A 22,589-nucleotide genomic window follows, 5' to 3' on the forward strand; every position below is an offset into this window, starting at 1 on the left:
CAAGCATATGACTCAGAGCAATACTCAGCTCAAAACACCTTTTCCGCTTCCTTTTGTCTACATACAATTGGTGCAATAGAATAAGATTTAGTTCAGGCCTCTCTTCCAGATCAACTACTTCTCAACACCGTACATAGAGGACCAGGGGAAGCCAGGCTGAGACAAAGCTCTGGTTTCCTACAGTTCTTTGGAATTGTTCAAAGGAGCCACAGGTCTAAGCTTTCCACTCAGAGAATATGGCAGAGCTGATGTGAGACCAATTAGGGGCAAATGGAAACCATATGTGATTTTAATGAAACAAGAAGCTGGTGCACATAACTTACTGCTGCAGGAGCATTTACTGCCTGAAAGGAATGTGCATCTGGCATTGATCGCTTCCCAACCCATCAAGTGAGCAGTAACATGGAAAGCAAATTGGAGCATATGATGAGAGATGAATTGTCTAAAGAGTACAGTTAGGGGAGCAGCCTCTGCAAGGAGAAAACATGTCCTTTGCCTGTGGTTTAAGTGATACAGCTGTAATGAGGCTGATCTTCTATTTCCACATATCATGATGATAAACTGCAAGAATGAGTGCTAGAGTGATTAAAATGAATCAAGCGATATTTTCAAGAACCTACCACAATCACAGAAATCTCATTCTGATTCACATGAGGCAGACTTTTTTTCTCTTGAGGTCATGGGCACTCCTTAAACAAAGTACTGTTGAAACTAAACAAGGGTAATACAGTCCTCAAATGATGTTGTTTTCTGGTGCACATCAAAATGGGTACACAATGAGATTTCAGGTTGAAGAGGCAGTGTAGACACACACTTCTGAATTTTTTTTTTTTTAATTTATTATAAATTACCCAGGAAGTTTCAGTTCTGCTGAGAAAGTGAAGTCCCCAGCCTGCAAAGTCATAGATAAGTTGCTTTATTGTGCTATGGTAGTTTGTTCTACAGGCTGTTGTGTTGCAGCTTGATATCAGGGTTCAGAACAAACCCACTGTCTCCACTAAGTAGCCAAGAGATGGCTCACATACATCAAAGAGGAGGTGAAGGAAGATGTTCTGATCCAGCACTTGACCAGTGAATACCCAGGGCTTGAACCTGGTAGATGTTACTTGGCATTTCAAGTAATAATGAGACTTCTGTAAAACTAGATACATAGAGCTGGCATGTTTTTGCTCCTCAGTGCTAGATTTCCCTTGGAGTATAACCAGAGTTAACAAGCATCATAAATTCATCACTGTATTTTTTAAGGACTCAACATAAAATTTTTTGAGCCAAATCTGCCAATGTATTAGTCCTTCTTAACCAACTGTGCAATCCACAAACCCACTGGGCACCAGATCCAAACAGTTCAACGGGAGGAAGAGGAGGAGGAAAGACAGTCCTACTAAAGAGAACATCTGAAGGCAGTTTTCATCTATGCATTAGAAGTAGGGCATCTCTGACAGCTCATGTAAACCTTTCAAAGAGGGATTATCAAAAACCACAGGCCTGGACACTCCCTGCTTCATCAACTTACTTCAGAGGACTCTCCTTGCTTCAGCACCTTGCCCATCTGGGACGGGTGCCAGCGTTCTGTGAGGAGGCTGCACTCCGCTGATCACATGGTTTATGCTCAATTTTGCACGTAGGAGCTAGAGAGGAAGAACTGTTTGGGAACATGTATAGGTTTCAAGGGTACTGGGTGGGCCTGCAAATTCCTTCCTGCATTAGAAAACTTCCACTAAACTGACAGGCTAAGCAGCTGTCCACACCAGAGAGGTATACATATTTAACCAGGTCAGGCCTACAGACACTGCTCTGCTGCTCCTATTCACACTGGGCCTGACAGAACCTAGTATTTTGTCTGTCAGACCCTGGAATTAAACCTGCATTCAAATAATTTCCCCAGTGAAAAGTGTATCTTTGCCTACCATTCTTGAGACATTATCAATTGTTCTCAAGCTGCCAACATCTGCAGACTGTTCACATACACTGGACACCTCTATGACACAGTTCTGGTTATATCACAATGCTTAAGGAATTTACTAATTGCGCATTTTATTAATGTATATTGTGCAATCACAGTAATTACTACCATGTAGCTGATCTTAGGTACATGAAGAATTTTACCCTGGAGTCTGAGCACCATGTAAAGCTTTAGGTGGTGCTCAGATCCTGATTCACTGTTCATTAAAGCAAATAGGAAACCTCCCTGAGTCCTGAGAGTGCCTCACATACCACAGTTCCCAGCAGCCTACAGGTCAAGAACAAGGACAATACAAGGTCAAGGCTAGGGCCAAATACCAGGGCAATTTGACTAATCTGCCCGCCTCTCCAGAACTTTCCAGAAGTCCATGTAGTGCGCTGTCATAACTGCATTCCAAAGATCATCCTTCACTTTTGACCTTAGAAGGCCTGAAGAACTCAGTGTTGATTTGTTGTGGAAATCAGGTAAAAAAAACAACCAATCAAAAAAATCCCCGAAAAACCAAAATCACCAATTCTTTACATGAGCAACACAAATACTGCATACTGTGCATCCTCTGGCTCTGAAAACAGGCGCTGTCAGTGCTCTGTGCAATGCCACAGAGCACTGACAGCAGAAAAGGTAGATAGCCAATGGCCCATCATCTTTCTTCTTCAAACAGTTTGCTCAAACTCCCTGAGTGTCCTACTGACAGACTAGCCTAAGGTGTTCCATGGAAACTGCATCTCATTCTTCTACTACTCAAACTTTCTTCACACATACTTTTCATCAGAATTTCGTATCCATGAACAACCCAGTAGACCATAATCAAAATGGATTTCCAGAAGTAGTGTATCACTGCTAGGGTGCTTATATACATCCTTGGTGCTACCAATGACATATTAATGAGTTATGACTCTTAGCCAGACTTGTGTAAGTGCAGAGAACACGCTGAAAGGTTATTTGTGCCTGTCTACCACCAATTGTTGACTTTTTTTTTTTTTTGCACAACAAATATTTACACAAATTAAAGACTAACCCATGTTGTTTTATTCTTAGACACTGCTGATATTAAGTGGGTTTTAAATTTAAATGCTCAAGTCTGACCATATGAATCTAATCACTCTAAAGTGAATGTAGCAGTCACTTAGCTCATCTGTGCTACTGGAGTTTGATAGCTTCTGAAAGAATTCTTACTGAAAACGTCAATAAATTTTCAATTTGAGGGAGCAAGCTTGTGTTCCCATCACTTCTTAGGTGTCCTTGAAACTTTCAAGAAAAAAACCTAAAGGTCACAAGATACGGCTGGGTAATCATTTCACAGCTGCCCTGGCACAGTGATGGCTATTTTTGAATGCTCTAAGGCCCATTAACTGTTTGGGAGGCAGAAGTTCTCTGGGTACTGCAGTACTGAATGTTTGCAGAGAAGGGTAATCATTTCCAGGGCATCCACCAAGCCTGACTGTTTCCTGCCTGTCTCGGTCTCCTCAGACATTGCTGTAACAGGACTATTTTGGCAAAGTAATGAACCATGCTCCAAGAGCCAGCTTTTCAGAGCTGGAGTTAAACTCGCACCTGGAACACAGGTGTAAGCTTGTTTAAACATTGACAGGGAGGGAAGTAACAGAAATACAAGGGGAAATACCTCATCTCAGTCCACTGGCAGCAACATAATCACAAAGGAAACTTGTTTGTTCATTAATGCAGCAAACACAAGGAGAACAGCCTATTGACAAGGACTGGAGCAAGCAAAGGGAATCTAGGTTTGTGTTGTAAACGGAATTCTCAGCATTCAGGAAAAGCTAACTATAATCCTAGAAGGACTAATGAACTGGAATCTCTCCCAGCTTGAGAGGTAGCATGTAACTTGATCAAAATCATCACTTCCAGAAGGGGAGGCTGTTACTGTTAAGCCATCAGGGATGTTTTTTGGAAAGGCTTTTTCCTGTTAGAGATCATGGCTTTACTTAAGTCACAGATTTCTAAGGAAAGTATCAACTTCAGCAAAATTGTTTTTTTCATTTTTTTCTCAGAAAAAAAATTGACCTATTTTTAACCTGCATCAGCAATTCTCTTCAACTGCACTTGAAATCTTAATGTTGACATGAAATGACATGATCAGTCAAATTGGACATTTTCAATTAATCCTTCAAAACATTAGATTCAGATGTATCTGAATCACTTTTCCTAGAAAATGCCATGCTGAAAACTCCAATATTATCATTTTCCCTCACATTTCAGATGGAATAAACTTCCACCATTTCAAAATTCTCTATGAAGCAGAAAATCTGATCGTCCTCAGCAAGTTTCTAGCCTTCTCTTTCACTGTATATAAATCAAGAGACAACAACAATCTCTAATAACAGAAGCAAGAATAATTCTATTTTTCTCCTTATTTTTCAGACATGGCAAGTAAACTCATACCAATGAGAGCTGCAGGTGCTGAGAACTTGCATAATTTCAAAAAGTAAACCATCATCCCCTATGATTTCAGAATAGTTAAACTAAAATCAGAATTCAACATCAAAGATCAGTCCTTTAATTCACTGTGCCAATAAAGTCTGCCAACACTGCAGACTGTAAATGAATGTAGACCTACAAAAGCCATTTTTTAAAGCAACTTGGGATACCCCAAACACTAATTTAACCTGTTCCCCATTGGCCTGCTGAGTGCTTGTACTTTGAGTCTGCAGGCAAGTCAGAAAGTCAACTCTGTGACAAATGCTTTCCTACTCTCATTTTCCTTTCTGGCTGTTTCCAACATTTTGAAGCAGTATTGTTTGATTGCAGGCTGCTTCCTGAAGCTGCTTCCTTCAACTGCCCGCTGAATCCAGTTGGAAACTTTCTACTGATTTTAACTGGAGTGGGATCAGGCCCTAAATAAGTGAGGAATCCCTAGACTTAAAAACTGAATAGCTATCTCTGGTTTTCCAAAAGAAAAGTTATTCCTGCAGCTGTTTTCCCCTAAGTGCCATATCGCTCCAAATTGTTACAGGACTGGAGGGAGGGGGAGAAGGTGGAATCTTAATAGTCCATTAAAAAAGCGAACGGGCCATTGCGCAGCAGCTCTTTCAGTTCGGCTCAGGCAGGGTCACTGCTGCCAGGCTCAGACAGCCCTAAGGGCACGGGAAAAGTCGTCTTCTTGTTTTCACATCTCATTCACGCAATGGATAACAAGGGGAAGGGAAGAATCAGATTTTGGGTTAATTAGCACCATGAACAGACAGCTGCATTGTCATTAAAAGTTCAAGAAGTCACCGGGGTCGTCACCGAACTGCAAGATGTACACACACGCACACGAGGCACACGTCTAAGCCTGGGCTTGGCAGCCTTGCCCGGGCTCTGATTTACTCCTAGCCCAAGGATACGCTTTGAGTTAACACTGAACTGCTGTAGCTCTGAGAAGACCAAAGCAAATAGGTACTCCCTCTGAATAGCAGTTGTTCATCCTCTTGGAACTACTTCATTTCACATGTAATATACCAGCTAAGAATAGTTACAGAGCCTTTTTCCCCTGAGAAAAATCAGAGGTGTGGCTTACCAATGTGTAGTTTCGTGTTCACTTCTAACAGCCTGTGACATAAGTAGTACCCCAGTTAACAAAACCACGCTGTTGGTGCACGCTGTTTCCTTCCACAGCTTCCTTCCACTAGCAAGGAAGCTGAGGAAGTCCAAGTGCACATTAGAAAATTCAGAAATGAGCATGTATGAATAATAATTAAAATGTAAAACCTCTAAAATGTTAAGGACTGCTATTAATAAGTTTTGGAACAGTGTTAGCCTCAGAGAGTCACAAGCTGGCTTAAAAACAAAAACAACAAATCATCCAACTATGTAAAACAGCCACAGATTACATTCTCCTTGCCTCAGATTGCAGTAACATTTTCTTTTAAGGGATTTTAAGGAAAACACAACAAGACAATTAAGGATTCCCCTGACACCTTCCAAACAGGGCAGAGAAGAAATATTATCTTGAATATCTGAAACATTACTGCATCTGCAGAAAGCAGACTGGCATTGCCTGGTTCTGTCAGCTTTAGCTTTGCTGCCTATGTATTCTGAAACCATTATTATAGTGAAATCTCACCAACACATAGTTTTGTTTTTCTGGGTAAAAGCATTACAGATCCTGCTTACTCTTCCTATTAAATTGGAAGGCAAACATGTACCTAACTCATGAGTATATAGTTCAATTCAGTGCCTGATCTTCGGCAAAGGAAAATACCCTGGGAATACACGGAAACAAGATTTATTTTATTTTATTTTACACCCGTTCATGCTGGTGTACAATGACTGTCCACATTACTGCATTTCAGTATGTTTATGACAATACGGCAGTTTGCAGCAACTCTAGCAGAGATGTTCACATGAGGAAAAGGAGTAGAATAAAAGATACAGTCCAAAATTCAGTGGGGAAATGATATACATCAGCATTTTGGTTGTAATTGCCCATGTTAAGATGGGGTACTGCAAGCTCTGGTGGATTTCATCAGAGAAGGGAACCAAGTGGGCTAAGCTCCTAACTCCTCTTAGAAAACTCCTCTGAATTCTTTCCCTCTCATTCAGAACCTGGATATTTTTTTGAACCAAAACTGCCTTTCCCATACTTTTCAACAGTGCAACCTAGTGATGCTTCCTCAAAGCACCACCACAGTGTATCAATAAAAACTTTGGTCAATCTTTCCAACATTGGTCCACATATATATTGAGAAGTATGAACTGGAGGAATTCTGGCATGTGCTGACCTTATGACAGTTTGGTGAACAGACACTGAACCTGGATCCCCAGGTATGCCAAGACAGCTACTACACTAGAACCCTGTTCTGTCCTCTTTCCTTCTTTCTGTCAAAACAGCAGTCAGGATGTGTGTAGGCAATGTCAAATTCAGAAGAGAAAAGCTTTGAACAGCACAAAGAACAGAGTTTGCGTCAATAGCCCAAGCTGCCATGCTGCATAAAGGACAAACAGGAAAACAGTTTCTGAGACAGGAGGGAAAGAAAGATTCGATGCTTTCCTTTACCCAGCTCTTCCAACAGCCATTAGTACTAGAGGAAATTGGTGTGAGAGAAGGGCATGCAGAAACAAACACGAGATCTTGCACTGACAGGAAGGAACCTATTGGCTTGAAAACTTTCCGGTACTAGTGAAAGCTTTTTTTCCCATACAGCCAAATACACCAGACAGGTGCGGTCTGATGCTCTCAATCTACACTATTTCTTCAGTCAATTTAAGCCTGCCATTGGAATAAAGGCTGGCAAGGACCGGCTTCCCACCCTGTGGATCTCCCAGTCAAACAGAAAAAGAGGAAAGCAGAATACACTAGCAAACTCACTAGCAAATACACTAGCAAAAAGAGATAGCTACCATTTAGAATGCATGTGGGAGGTAGATTAGGCACTCATCCTGATAAAGTAAAAAATACTTCAGAGTTGGAGTATGTCTCTAAAGAGTTTTGGAAGGAACTTAAAACTCCATGTATTGAATCAATCTCTGATAATAAGGAATTAAGATAACAGCCTGAGAAGGGAGCTTTGGGAAAGTCAGAGTATCCCACATCATGCTTCTGGGAGGTAAATTTTATCAGCATCAGGACTCCAGCCTTGCTGGATGATGCAAATGACTCACTATCATAGGTTCTGCTGCAGCGTGTTTGTTCCAAAGTAAAGGTGTTAAAGGCAAAATACTGATAAGAGTCACTGACTAATTGCTACCTGATCTAGTTGAGCTTCTCTCTGAATGCCTTAAAACCTTCCTGTGATAACTTGGAGTCTCCTAAAGTACACCTAGAAGTTCTATCTGATGTTATAAAATCTTCTATTTATCTGCTTCTCTGTAAAGCTGCAAACTATTATACAGTAGGGGAAAGCAGGACAGCTGCTTAATTCTATTGAAAATATACTGTCTGTAGAGAAGATGGAAAGGGACTTATTGAAGTCTCTTTTTTTATCTTGATCCTCTAAGGAAATAACCAACTAAATCCTTAATCCCCAACCCTTGGGGAACAAAAAAAAAAAAAAAAAAAAAAAGAAGGAAAAAATAAAAAAGGGACAGGTGCTGCTCTTCATATTTAAAAGAGTAAAACAAAGGGCTTAAGAACTCATCCTGCCCCCACCCCAGCACTATCTTTTTCAATTCTGAAGTTCTTGCACAGGAACTGCTGCTCTTGTCTTCCCACGCTTCTCTGGGTTTGTGATTTTTGCCCTGCAGGATGCTAAGGGAGGGCTGGGTATTTTGTGACTATTGAAGTACTGTACATGATGGCTATTTAAGTGCCCCAGGGATCACTTCGCTCTTTTATTTCCTCTTGGACTGATCCACCTCACCAAAGCATTTAAGGTATTCAGTATTGCAAGTGCTATAGTTTGCATGCAGTGTGGTCTCTCAACTAGTTCCATCTTTTCCCCACCCTACATTTCCCCAAAGACCAGAATTTTTTCAGCTTTCTGTCCTGTGCCTCATGTAGCACATTATTTATTTGAGGAAAAAATTTCCTTAGAAACACACCTATGCATTCTAATCCAGAGGTGAGCATAATAAATAAGGAGGATGTTTCACTCTTCAAGGAATTCAAAGCAGGGGACTCAGCAACCTCACACTTCATAAGATAAAGCAGAGGACCCAACAGTCACTCACTTCACAATAGCTGGTCTAAAAGCTCTTTCATACTGTCACCTCAGATCCATTTTATCTGCAATGTGCATTTCTCTAGACCTATGAAAGTCAGGCAGGATATTTATAGCAGTGTCAGAGGAGGCAGGAAGTAGAGAACTGGGGTGGGTGCTTGGGAAGTGTATAAAGGGCTTGGAGCACAAGGGTCAGCCTGGAACTCCATCCCCCAAAAGAACACAGAGCTGAAGAAGTATCTGGGGAATAGCTGGTTTTCCTCAGATATCCCTTAGCTCACTCCTGCTCTACCTGTTCCCTTTCCAACACCAGCCATTTCCTGTCTTTCAAAGTTAAGCGGAAGTTTTCCATTCTGTGTTTTCCTGTCTTGGTACAAGCAAGAACATTTTTTTTTCCTCTTATATTTTAACTGTTTGGAGACCAACAACAAAACCTGCTCACTGGAGGGAGAGCTTCATATTTATAACTGATCCATGAAATTTGAGAGGGCTGATTAAACATCAGAGGAGCAAGATCTTTGCTTGTTCATGTATTCATTGAGCATGAGAGATTGAACTTGTTGTCCGAAAAAAATGCTCCAGTGCTCGTCTATAGAAAATTAACAGACTAACATAATGCCAGCAGGCCTCCCTGCTGACTTCACTGCAGTAACACCCAATACTGAGGGAAACTTGGAGAAAAGGAAACAGATGTTGAAGTCTCCATACTGTAATTACAATGCAGCATGAGGGAGTTACAATTCAAGTCCTTCATTCTAGGCCAGCAGGAGCCCTGTGAAATAGAAGTACTTCTGTTTCCTATTGGGGTGTTGTGTGACTTTTTTTTTTAATTAATCAGTAGGGAGCAAGAAGTAATAATGTGTTACCTTCATGATGTTGCACCTGGTGTAGCCATTGCTACCAGCTCAAGCTTTGTGCAAATTTGGTGCAATTTATAGCTGCTTTGCTGAAGTACCAGTGATCATGCAGGCCAGCAGAAAGCTTTTTCATGTCAAAATTGAGGAATTAAGAAAGGGAAAAAATCTAGGAGGTCTCTTTTCCCTCCTTGGGCCCTTTAAGATGCATTTTGTACCTCCCCAATAAATTGGTTCTAAACTCTTATGAACCAGCAGGATTACAGAGCTCTGACACTTTAGGAGCAGACAGGTAGCTAAGGAAGATGGCAGATTTTTTTATTAGTGTGTATTTTTGCCCAGGATTAGTAACAATGTATTGAACAATGATGGCTCTGCCATTTGCATACTCTCCTTTTATCTCCTGGCTGTAGTGGGGCAGGTTACTGCATGTATTTCAAAAGTACCTTCAGACAGCAGGTTATATATGGCTTCATTTCATTTGCTTCTCCTGCTGATCAATGTGAATAATTTTCTAGCTAAGCAGTATTTTTCTTAGAACTCACCTGGCTAAAAAAAAAAAAAAAAAGACCAAGTCCTGCCCACACATCCATACAACCTGCATTTATTGAAGGGTTACTTGAAGGAATTTTGCATTCATCTGAGTGGAGGAAGGCAACAGCTTGGCCAGAGTCCAGATAAAGGGAATGTCTTCTGTTCATGGCCAGTCCACACAGCCAGGTTTTTTCAAAGCCTAAGCCTAGATTGCCAGTCAGAAGTTACCATGCTACAGACTGTTAGGGATCAATCAATAGAACATCAGATTGTTTTATGTGGGTTCTCCTACTTAAGTGTTCCCTAAAGACTAAGTGCACACGCACTCTCCTGGATGGATAAGACCCACCTTAGGCATGCCCCACACAGTTCCATAGCTCCAGGTGGGGTGGCCTGCCATGTGTCACAGCTAGTGACTCCTCCTGGCTTGACCAGCCTGTACTAGTTCTTCACTGGGGCTTACACACTGCACCTCTGCCTTCTCCAGGAGTCCTTCTCTCCTCCTTATACTGTGAGATAGTCTCTGGGGGAGCTTTGCCACTCCTGTAGCTCCTAAATACCTTCTTCTATTACAGCCTTCCCACTGACCCTATTGCTGTGGCCATTCTCTTCCCCAACCTGTAATAAAGACAGAAGTTTTCAAAGCTGAGCCCACTGACACAGACCTCTAGCGACCCACTAGCACAGCCCAAGACCATATCCCTTGTGTTGATAATAACCTCCCTACTCCCCAAGCACTGCTCCCTGCTGGTTCTTGGCACGTTTCTGTCCAAAGAGGGACACCCCAAACCACCTCCTTTCTTCCTAAAGTAAAAATGAGATTCTACACTGCAGGAAAATGATAGCTGATTTTTATGAGGTTTGATATAATTTTTTGTATGTGCACCTCTCTTCTATTTAACTAGAGTTTATTGTCTGTATACTGTTTCTAAGGGCTCAAATTGCCCTTTAGAAAGGTCTTATGTAAACACTAGCAGGAATTTGGACTATTCATAGTCAACATTAATTTTAGCACCAAGCAACTCAAGAGACTTCTGTCTTTTTTCCAGAAGACTCCCACTATCTTTTCTAGCTGGAAGAAATTTTGAGTAAATAAAGTAATCAGGGTTATGTGAAATTACTTGCATTTTTAACATTATTAGACACTGTCAGTTAATGCACTATGTCTTCACTCTGGTCACTCAAGAAAACTGCTTCACATTACAGTAGAATGTTAACTTTGTTTTTGACAATAGCTTTTAAGCTCTCTAATGTTTGTAACATTCCTCTTAGAAATCTGAAACCACCAAGCCAAACGCAGCCCTGATACAAGGTGATGAAATACTGGTGAGACACGCGGCAATGCACCTGCCTTACACAGAGCACGAGGCTTATGAAGCAGGTTCAGTATTTCCTCTCCATATTCATTACTAGGACAGATTTTAGATCTCCTATAAGAGGGTGCAAATCCATTTAAGCCCCCTTGGTCTCATTTACCTCAGGTCCAGAACCAGCCTAATATTTTCATATAACGCAAATTTGAAATTCACACTGGTTAACATTCTTTTTTCAAGCTATTCCAAAGCAGACCAAGTTTAGCCCTAGTTTTAAATAAGGCCCTATCCCACTATGGGCAAATAGCACTGGTAATCATATCACTGGTGGGCAGAGAAGTGAAAAAGACCCAGCAGTGTTCATCCCTCCCAAGAGCTCTGAGTAGCTCTACACACCGGGTTACTAAATAGGATGACCTTCAGCTCAGCAATTTGCAAAAAGTGTTCACTGCTACAAAGCTGTGGAAAAGCTGGAACAGTCTTGAATAGTTTCAAATGTAGTCAGCTGCTCTGATCAGCCTTGTCTCAGAGAAATCTATAAGGGATAGTTAGCTTAAAGAGTAGTAAGAGTCCAATAAAGTTCTGACAGTAAAATTTTAAGTGTCACATGTGGACGTTCTTCAGAGGTTTAGATGAGCTACAGTAGGCCTTTAATGAACTCTGCATGTACTTAACTAATTGGTGCTTGAAGGCAAAATTTTCCTCTCATCTTCTACACTACTGTCATTTTACCAGTATAATTTGCTCCCTATTTATATTATCATGTGAAAGACAGAATCATACCCTGAAAGTCTACAGCAATATAGCAGCACGTTAGAGCAAAAGCCTCTTCATCTTGAAATGAAAAAAAAAATTATAATTATAGGGAAACTCAAACACAGGCACTGCTGACATTATGAGGACTAAAAATAAGTTCCATAGCTTAGTCTGGTTCAGAGCTGGCAAACACAGCATCCCTGCTCTTGCCTGTTGACTAAAACCAAGCTGTCCTCTCAGGTTTACCAGCTCTTCCAAACTCCCGGAGAGCAGCTGGTGAAAGTTTCATTTAATTCCAAGACCTCCTGCCCAGATCAAATAGGCTCCTTTCATCAGTGATGCACACTTGGTTGGGCTACCTGAGAGCACCACATGGTACTGGAGCTGTGAGGAAAAAGAAGCTAACCTTAGACAACATTGTTACATCATAAAACTAAGTTTCCATCTTAGTAGTTCTAACACCCAGCATAGGGCAAGGTGAGTCAATGAGTGCTCCTACTAAAAATGCTTGGCTCCACCCACCCCAGCTGGGATTGCACTTGAGTGCAGAGATCCATTTCATCAGATGCAACTCAGTGGCCATATCCAAGAAGGTCCCAAAGTGCAGGACTAACTGTATTAGCATCTCAGAAAAAGTGAAGTCCACTCATAGAGTTGAGAATTAATTTGTCACCTTGTGTCACTTCTCCTATGATCAAACAACCAAATTTGCTCATCCTGAAAAACAGACATGAATAAGGCAGGTCCTTCCCAAACCCAGATGAAAAACACCACTACTGTGCATAGCTATACATATCTATGCCCCCACCAGCCCACCTCTTTCCAGAAACATCAGAGGAGCATATGGCAGGTAGAGAGTTCTAAAGAACATGTGGGAAATCAATGAAAATAAGAAGGAAAAAAATGTCTGCATGAAGCAGGAGCTCCAAGGCTTAAGGCTGGAACATCTGGCTCTCTGCTGGCTCAGAGACCTTCCTGGAGACACTTCCTGCAGGAAATCTGGAGTAAGCATATACAATAATAAAAAGAAATAATTTTCTGCACTACATCTTCCAAACAATAATTTTCACCACTTTTATTTTTTAATAGATATATTTGGAGAAGTTACTAACTGCAGATCCCACTACTTTTATAAGGACTAAAATTGCAAATAACCAAACACAAAAAAGAAAAAAAGTAATATAAAAAAAAAACCCAAAGAAATAATTTCTATTTCCACTTCTACTAAATAGGACAATTCAGCTGCAAATGGCCATTCTTCTGTCAGGAGACATGACCAGTCACAAGGAACACCCTCTTCTGATGAAGTTATTACCATGGACATTGGAAATCCACAGAAGTTAAACAAATTTCCTCCATTTCTTCCCACATAAGATAAAATTTGCATTACATTTTCTTCTTTTTTGAAGCTTTACGGGATGCTTCTCAGATTCCCTGCTTCTAAAATGCCTCCAAGGGAAATCCAGTCTAAAAATAAAATCACATAATTACTTCCTTGACAAAAGTCTGATTCTAAAGAGGACACACTTTTGTAACCATTGTCACAAAATGTAACAAAAAAATACTTTCAAATTAATCTCAACTCTAAAGATTGGTAAAATTAATTTGAGATGGGTTATTGTAACTTTTAAATCAGTCTGGCAGATCTTACCTGTCTGCCTTAGAGGCTAAGGCAGGACATTTGATATCACTACACCAAAACAAAGAAAGCATGTTCAAAATCTCATGTATAATCAAGTGTTCTGAACATCTCTTTTAGCTTGTTAGTGAGAAGGTAGAATGATCAACTCAGGGAAACCAGTGAAAGGGCAGGTTTTCAGTTAGGTGCTCAGACTTCAGGCAAGCAAATTCACCAGTTTCCTCCTTCTCTGCTGTTTCCTTCTTGCTCTTCTCTCACATTCTCAGTTCAAAGGATGGGAGCCACTGCAGGTGTTGTGACCTTAGTGCTATGGGTAAAGGAGGATGCAATAAAGAATGGCTTCCACAGCACCAAGGGACCCCTAAGAACTTACTTACCTTCACCTCCCCTGAGCATGTCATATCCATCTCACCAAGAGTGAGGTTACTTAGAACAGAAAGGAGCAGTACCCACTGGCATCCCTGCTGATACAGGTATTTCTCCCCCAAAACACAAAGGAATGTTATTTTGAGCTCCTTTGAACTTTGGTAAGAGACATCTAATAGTGCCATAGCTCTTCTCTAAAGTATAGGCACAAGACAGAAGTATGATAGCTGTGGAGTGAATAAAGTACTTTATCACTTGCAGACTGGTTTGTCAAAATGCAGTCTGCAATTTCACATATTTTCTCCTTTTTTCTTTTTCTTGAAAGGATATGTGGGGCAGAGGGGGCCAAATGGGAGGTGTTTTCCAAACCTGTGAATTCAACATTCAGCAGCCAAGCTCAAAAATTCCTGCTGTTCATGCAAAAAAAAAAAAAAAGGACAAACAAGTCCCTTTCATGTCAGCTATGTCCAGCTGGAAATGTCACAGCTTTGTCACAAAAGAACAAAGCATGCCTGGTGTCTGTTCTTTCAAAAGGTCTCTTAATTCAAACAAAAGAAAAATATTCACATCTGGAAGGGGTCATAGGCAGAGGGCGGGAGTGGAGGAAGCAAAGTTCAGATGGCAAATCATAGCAGTCGCTGTTTGTCCAATTACAGTACTGCCTCTTCTGGCACTCACTGATCCCATTAAAGAAAGAAAGCCAAGAGTTAAAATAGCAATTTTATTATTGATAGACCCCACAGGGCCAGATAAGACACACCTCTTCACTTTTGCTCCATTCATCATGATGGAAAAGTCAGGCTGAATGAAAAGATCCCTTGTGACCAATAGTACCTCTAGCAATAGTACCTCTTTTTATTCCCCACCCTCCTTTTTTAAATTAAAAATGCATATATACATTGTTATTTATGAAGTTCAAGATTCCTTCAAAGACCACAACCTTCGCTTTTAAACGATGTACATATTGAAATCCTGCCCTTTCCAATGGGTTTATTTGACCATCTGTTTCTGTAAAGATTAAAACCTCCTAGTGACTGCAGGGTTGAGAGGCTGTATCAGAACTGAGTCACTGGAAAATGAAAAATTAAATGTCTGGTGAGATCAGATTAAAGGAGAAGACACTAAACTTGAGAATAGGACTTCACTGGTTAAGCAGGAAGCAGCAGCAGAAGTTTGTATTACAGTCCTCAATTAAAAGTTCTCCTTCTTCAAAATGCAGTGCTTCTGAAGATGAAAAGCCTCTCCTAGGCTGCCACCTAGCTAGTTAATGTCTTACATTGTTTTAGGAGCTATTTTAAAAGACTTTTTTGCTCCAGCTCTTACTGAACTGACTCCTCCCTTTAGAGCTGGTATTTTGTCAGAAGTTTCAAGAGCGATAAAAACTTGCTGCCAAGTCCCTTTCTTCCTCACAATGTGTTTTATAACCCAGCGTGTAGTTTAGTCTGTCTAAACACTGCACTAGTACACTGCCATCAGTTTCCATGGAGATGATTAACTCCTCCAAAGCCAGAAAGCTTCAGTGCACTTTTTGTCCTTTCTGCATATGAAGAACATGACAGCATTTACTAAAATCAGCCTACAGAAATATCACATTTTCCAGACAATCCTAGCAAATGTAAGAATTTGCTTTTGGTTCAACCCATCAGAGACTTCAAGCAAACTGGCATTCAAGTCATTTAGTCGAATGGGTTGCTCTTTCCCCTCAAGCTGCTCTTCCTTTGCATTGCTGTGATGTCTGAAAGCGTAAGAGCCCCAGATACATCAACTTTTGAAACAAGTTTGTCTTAAAGCAAAGCCAAGGGCTGAGATCTAATGAAGAGCCCAGAAGAAAGGAAAGATGAAGGGAAGACTTTGAACTCAACCAGAAATCAGAGTAGAAAACAGAAAAACTTTGTGCCCTCAAGTTTAGGAGCATCGTTATAGGAATCTTCATCGTTTATTCCTAGTCATTTATGTGCCTAGTAAAAGTACTCTGTCAGTGTGTATTCATTACAAAAATGCATTTAATACCATTTTTTGAACCGAAACTACCACTCATCTATTATAGCATGACCTAACCAGAGCAAGAAAGCAGTCCCTCTCCCAAAAGGCAGCTAATGAAGGCCACATGCTGCCATCAGCTTTTGCTGTGAAAAAACTGTTTACCAGACTCACTTTCACAGGAAGAACAATCTCCCTAGCAGTTGCCACTTAGGTGGCACACTTGTTGATCCAAAACTATGAAAATGGCAACGGAAGTTTGAATAATTTAGTTGCCTGGAATAATTTCCCAATATAAAACTATTTTATTAATGTTTTCCAGGCTATCGTTACTGAAACAAACTGTAACCTTCCCACCACTTTTAACATGGAATGGGTTTTTTGGCATTCAGGAGCAGATACACTATATAAAATAAACATGAATAACCAGGTACAACTGCAGTTTCTGTAGAAGAACTGAAGGCAAGGAATAGATGTTTTGCCACTAACCTTGGCTAACTTGAAAAGGCTACTGGCAGCATTCACAGCAATGGGTGTTCTGCTGCAGTGAGAATTACTTTCTATTTGACTTCCATAGCAGTTGCCAGGAGGATTTCTTTGCAGACTCTACTCTCGGTCAGTACCATGTGGGTACCAGCAGTGCAAAGTCCCTGGCCCCTTTAATGCTGTGCTACTAAGACAACCTACAGAGAAGGCAGGAGACTTCTTGAACTTGTGCCGTCCCCTCACCACTGCTGAAGTGACAGCCTGTATTTACCACAACATAGACATGTGTCAAGGACACCACTAATTGACTTCATATACTTTGGCACAGAAGAGCGACCAAGCAACAACCATATTTTATTACCCATCCTTGGCTACAAGCAAGCCAACAAACTTGGGAACAGAGTCTCTATTACCTCCTCCTCAGAGATTTTTCATGCTGTCCTTGTCCCCAGCCTAAAGCTAGTGCAATGAAGAACCCTAGTGATGCTAAAACACATAGTGGAAAACATCAGTAAGGATCCAATGAAAGTGTTTCAACTTTCCCAAGAGCGGGCAGCGTGCCTCCCACAGCTGTGCAAAGACCATAGCACAGCATGCCGAAAGCCAGGAGACACTTGGTACCTGCTTCTCCAGCCCTTCCCAATTTTAAAAGAGAGCCACATCTCCAACCACCAGCAGCCACAGGCGGCTTTGTGGCTTGGGAGAACCCATCCGAATCCTACCTCCTATTTCTTGTCACCAAGTTGAGGAGGAAGTTTTGGCAGCCTACACCTCTAATTGTGTTTCTGTCCTGCTGTAGAAAACATGCCACTGTAACAATGATTGATTTCTTTAAGGTACTTCTGGGAAAGGCTGCTGCTGCTGCCGCGGGACAGTGCTTGGGAGGGCTGGGCGGGGGTCCGCCACCACACTCCTCTCCTCTTACCAACCCAGGCGTCCGCGGCAGCGGCGGAACCAAAGCCGCTCTGGAAAGTCAGGTCACCGCTCTCCTGTGTGCGACAGATCACACTCTGTGCAGGTGTGATCCGCCTGCCGCGCCTCTGCCCCGTGCGTGACTGGCGGGACGCGGCTGCCGTGCGGTGACAGCCGCGATGCTGCCCGCACCCCTCGGGCTACCGGGAGCTCGCCGGCTCCCCCGAGCCCTGCCGGCTGCGGGGCGGCGGCACTTACCGATGTCGGAGTTGCAGAAAGCGTCCTGCGGATGGATGGGGACGCAAGTGCAAGCCTCCACCACCAAGTCCCGCAGGCTCCAGCTGCACAGGAACACGACGAGGAAGCTCAGCCACGCCGTCATGTTGCCCCCGAGGTGCCTCCTCACTTCTGCGGAGCGGGAGGCGGCCGATGCTGCGTTCGCCTGACTTTATTCTCGCTCTCTAACAGCCCGTGGGTCGCGGCTGCCTGCCCTGCCCCTGTCTCGCCCGGCGGGACCGTGCTGGAGCGGAGCGGAGCTGAGGGGAGCCGAGGTGCGGAGCGCTGCGGACGGAGCGGGACCGGCGCGAGGAGTTATACCCGGCTCGCGCCGCTCGCGCTCCGGGGGCGCCGCCGCGCGCGGCCAATAGCAGCGCCGCATTACCTCATCGGCGCGAGCGCGGGGCGGGGCCGCGCCCGCCGCGCCTTATAGGGAATAGAGCGGGCGCGCGGCGGGCGGGGCCCCGGCCCCGGCCCCGGCCCCGGCCCCGGCCCCGGCCCCGGCCCCGGCCCCGGCCCCGGCCCCGGCCCCGGCCCCGGCCCCGGCCCCGGCCCCGGCCCCGGCCCCGGCCCCGGCCCCGGCCCCGGCCCCGCGAGTGTCCGCCCGAGCCTGTCACATCCTCCCCCGGGCCGCCCCGCTCCGCTCCTCGGGACACCTGGAAAACGCAAGCGGGGCTTGCGGTGCGCTTGGAAAGCCCGCGCTGTTCCCCTCAGTCCGGCTGGGCTCTCTGCACGCTGACTTCAATCGGGAGGCATGGCACACTGCTCAGGCTGTTCCAAAGAGCTTTCAGACAGACAGCGATCAGATAATGCACAAGTGCAGTGTGCTACTTCTTCTCCTCTCCCAACAGGCAGTTGAAAGAGGATGCGGAAAAGAAGGACAAGACCTATCTGAATTGTAAACCAGGATTTTGCCCCGAATGTTTTTAATCCTGCTCGGATGCTCCTTCTCCACCACCCAGCAATTCCCCTTCTCTGGCCTTTCAGTCAGAAAAGGGTCATAAACTGCTAAAACCAAGCTGGAAAAAGCAGTGTTGTATCTACCCAGGCACCCCCAGCATTTAATCTCAAAGTATATTTCAGCAGAGCAGCTTTAGTGGAATTTAGAGAAATGTCCTGTTTGTTTTGTTTTCCTTTATCCCCTTTCGGAGCCATAAATTTCCATCAGCTGTAGAAATGTAAATGTTATAGAAGAGCTGGGACTGTAAGGAAGGAGATTGCCAGCTGCATGATACAGACAGCCTTATTATCCTCCAAAGGGGACTGAGGGGTGATTAATCACAGTATCAAACCAGTGTATATAATGTCAGAGTACTTTCCACGGGGTTTACAAGACTTAAGCGCGTCTAGTTATAAATTATGCTGGTATTAAAGGCCAGGGACCAGCTGTCCTAAATTTCTATATAGTCAGCTAAGTCTTTAGATTTACAATTCTGTTCCATCTGGGTGAAGCACAGCCTTCCTACACCTTTTCTTTAATCATACTGTCCACATAAAACTAAAATCTCCTGTCTTATGGAAGCACAGGCTTTTATTTGGAGCATTGGTAGGCAAAAAAGCTTCAAGATGGGTGTTGTCAGTAGGGATCAAGTTTGCAATGCCAGCAGTGGAAAACACAAGTTCCTATCCTCGATGTGACACAGACAACCTGTGTGGCAGCTTTGCCTCACTGTGCTTCAAATCCCTGTGTCATGGGATAATAGTGTTGGGAGCTGCTCAGGAATGTGCATTAGTGAACACACTGAAAAATCAGACGGTGCTGAGGTACTAATGGGTCCTGTAAGTATGTGTGAGACGGTATTAAATAGATCATTCCATTTAGACATCTCAGAGTCTGAATCGTTGGGCCCAAATTGCGATATGAGAAACCATACACAAATAATACTTCAGGTACTTGGGCTGTCTATTCAAGGTACTACGAGTGAGGCTGAGTCCCATCAGATTTGGTGGATGTCATTTCAGCCTCACTGGGTGTAAACAAGGAACAACTCCACCGACCTCAGCAGAGTAACACAGAAGAAGAATGAGGTGTGTCTGGCTCTCTCATTTTCCCTTTGTTGTTGTAAAAACTTTGATATCCACCAATATCATGATACACTTGGCCTAGCAACAGCTCAGATCAATATCTGAGAGAAGTAGAACTCTGTCAGAACCTGACACTGGTGTAAATAAGGGAGAGTTTGGCCCACACACAACTAGATTATAATCACAGCTCCTGCACCACCTCCCTTCACTCTCTGGCCAAGTAACTCCCCTGAGTATGTTTCTTCATACCTATAATAACACCTTTCCTGTGTGTTCCAAGGACTAACATGCTAAATGCTTTGTAATAAGCTTTTAAGCTGTTGGGTGCCGTGTAAATGGTGAGAGTCTATGATACACAGATGCAGGACACATTCAGAGGAAACTGAAAAACAAAACTCCTCGATTTCTGAAATGGGAGAGGAAGGGGCCTAGTAATTACTGAAGTTCCACAGGGCCCTCTAAGGTATGGAAGTGGCTTGCTTACAGTGAGGCTGACCAAGCTAGTTAAAGTGACACCAAGTTTGTGCTGATTGCAGGAACTGGCTCACTTCAGATATAATCCAGAGAAGCAATCAAATGAAAAGGAGTGACACAGCTTGATCCAAGGGCTGGGCACATCTTTTTGGAAGGGATGGGGTGCAGGCTGTCAGTATGGCAAGGCTTACCACTATCTTCTATACCACTGCTTGGGAGATGATCCAGAAATTTTTTAGTGCTTGTAATATCATTGCCTGGAGTAGAAGTACCTGTGTTTGGTCAGGGCTTAGCTGATTCACCTGCTGTTTTTACATTTAGATATTATTTTCCAAACAGATTAATTTCTCTACAGTAGTAGGGGTGCAGGTTTTTTTTTAATCAGGACTGGATACTATACAATAAGAACAATATTTATTTACCTCTTGAAGAATACACTCCATGAGAGAAACCAGAATGTGTTATTTTTGTAAAGTACAGGTAAATCATACTCAGAAAAGTTCAGTATGGCCAGTGGCCTGCTCAAGGCCTTTTTTAAATAGTTTAATCAGCCTGTACACTCATTTTATCACCTGTAAATAGAGATATTCTATGTTATCATCTGATAATATCCATTAGATATCCAATATTAGCCTCTCCCCTTTAAGACCTACTGGCAAAGTGAACTCCGAAAAAGCCAGGCAAGGATTCTGAGTATTTATTTATATGAGAAAATATTGATAATGGTGTCAGAGTCACTGAGAAATTCAATGAAGGAACTGAAAGGAGAATTCTCTCTGAATTCTTCCTCTATGCCCTGTCTGCATGGGAAAAACTGCAAAGGGAAAAAAATAAGATAATAAAAAACTATCATTCCGCTTCTTTGCTCAGGTAAAACTTTAAACCATATATGGCCATAAAGAAGGTAGCATTGAAAGAAGGAGAAAATAGACACCTCGATCTTCATATGAGAAAATTCAAGTTCACGTTTGGTTAATGTCACCAAATAAAGAAATCTGTGTTATTTCAGTCTTCCATCAAGAACACACTGCTGAACACAATTAAGGATCTCTCTGCCTTACCGAGCAGGCACACAGCTCCATGCTGTGATCCTGTCGGATCCCGCAAGCCAAGCATGACTGGGCTGGGTCAATGGTTGGTGTGAAAGTTCCCAGGGAAAGCCGTGGCCCGCAGGTGCTGCTGGCCGAGCAGGGTGCTCCATGCTGCAGGAATGTGCGCGGCAGTGCTAGGGGGCAGTGCGCTGCAAGAGATGCTTCCGACCTCCGCCGATGGAGCCAGCTCCCCGCAGTGCCTGAAGATCCCATCCTTTGGAAAAGTCAACATATGAAGCTGGGTGTCTTATTTAAATTTAAGGAAGGAGAATTACCTTCTACTTTCATAGATACTCAGTTTATATCAGGTGCATGTTAACTTCATTTTCCTTCCACAAGACCCGCCTAGAACCAGGGACAGAGACTGAGATATGAACTAAAGGCATGTTCACTTGCCTTCTGATCACATTTCATTGTGAGGCATGCCGGCTGCTTCAGAAGGGCTTCATCAAACTACAGCAACTGCTGGCAAAAAACCCACATACCAGGAGGGTTAAGAGAAAGCGAGAGAGAGGGAGGCACACAGAGAGACAGACACACCCTACTATCACCAGAGAAAAATACCCTGACAAATGTCACATGTAGTGGTTTGTGACACTTCAGTTCCTCACCAGATCTTAGCTGGCTTAAACTGAGCTTAGTATGAATGAAATTAGGAGAATTCAACTGAAGTTCATCAGCCCTGCCACCTCCTTAACAACATACTAACTTTAAAAGCTTCTGAAGTAAGGGCCCTTTTCTATTTTAATTTTTTGACAGCAAATTGACTTGATTCATGAGTGCAGAGTCTTGCCATTAGCATTCTAAATTGTCCACCTGACAAGTTGCTCAAAAGCATCCTCTTGTCCTAAAAACTTTTCTTGAAGTTTATGATCTTCGTATCTTTTACACCAGCTCAGCATCATGCCCTGTAGGAGGTCTCATTGTTTTTCTGGTTTTATGCAGCATGAGGGGAAGGGTAGGTGTTCTCAGAGCTATCTGATGTCCTTTCTACAGCACGCTCCTGCCATCTCATAGGATAGTAGAGAATGGTCATGCACTGCATTAGAAAAAGGTTCTCATATTTCTTGATTATCTGTTTCTTTTTCAGTAAATTCTTTCTTTTCTAACACTGTCCTCTGAGAATACTTTTTGTTTAAAATTTTTGTATTTGCCATGATTTGTATGCCTGAAACAAGCTGAAAAAACTCCTATTAATTCCACTGTTGTATCAGTGAACTTCATGTGCTATTTAAAATAAGAATACTTCTTCTTCAAAAATGTCTTTGATTCTATAAATACATACCAAAAAATTCATTTGATCTCTTTCTCTGAGGTT

The 22,589-nt window shown here is 42.8% G+C and overlaps 2 protein-coding genes across 3 annotated transcripts in view; one reads left to right on the forward strand and one right to left on the reverse strand.

The window, feature by feature from the left end:
• The window catches only part of TIMP3 (TIMP metallopeptidase inhibitor 3), a 37,534-nt gene extending 19,510 nt beyond the window's left edge, over window positions 1-18,024 (reverse strand). The window contains exon 1 of the mRNA XM_002199506.7: window positions 17,664-18,024. Coding sequence (XP_002199542.1) covers window positions 17,664-17,787 — 124 coding nt within the window. The 5' untranslated portion in view covers window positions 17,788-18,024. The remainder of the gene's footprint in view (window positions 1-17,663) is intronic.
• SYN3 (synapsin III) overlaps window positions 1-22,589 on the forward strand; it is a 191,048-nt gene that overhangs the window by 82,676 nt on the left and 85,783 nt on the right. The window lies entirely within an intron of this gene.

Source organism: Taeniopygia guttata, chromosome 1A, assembly GCF_048771995.1.
Source record: "Taeniopygia guttata chromosome 1A, bTaeGut7.mat, whole genome shotgun sequence".
NCBI lineage: Eukaryota > Metazoa > Chordata > Aves > Passeriformes > Estrildidae > Taeniopygia > Taeniopygia guttata.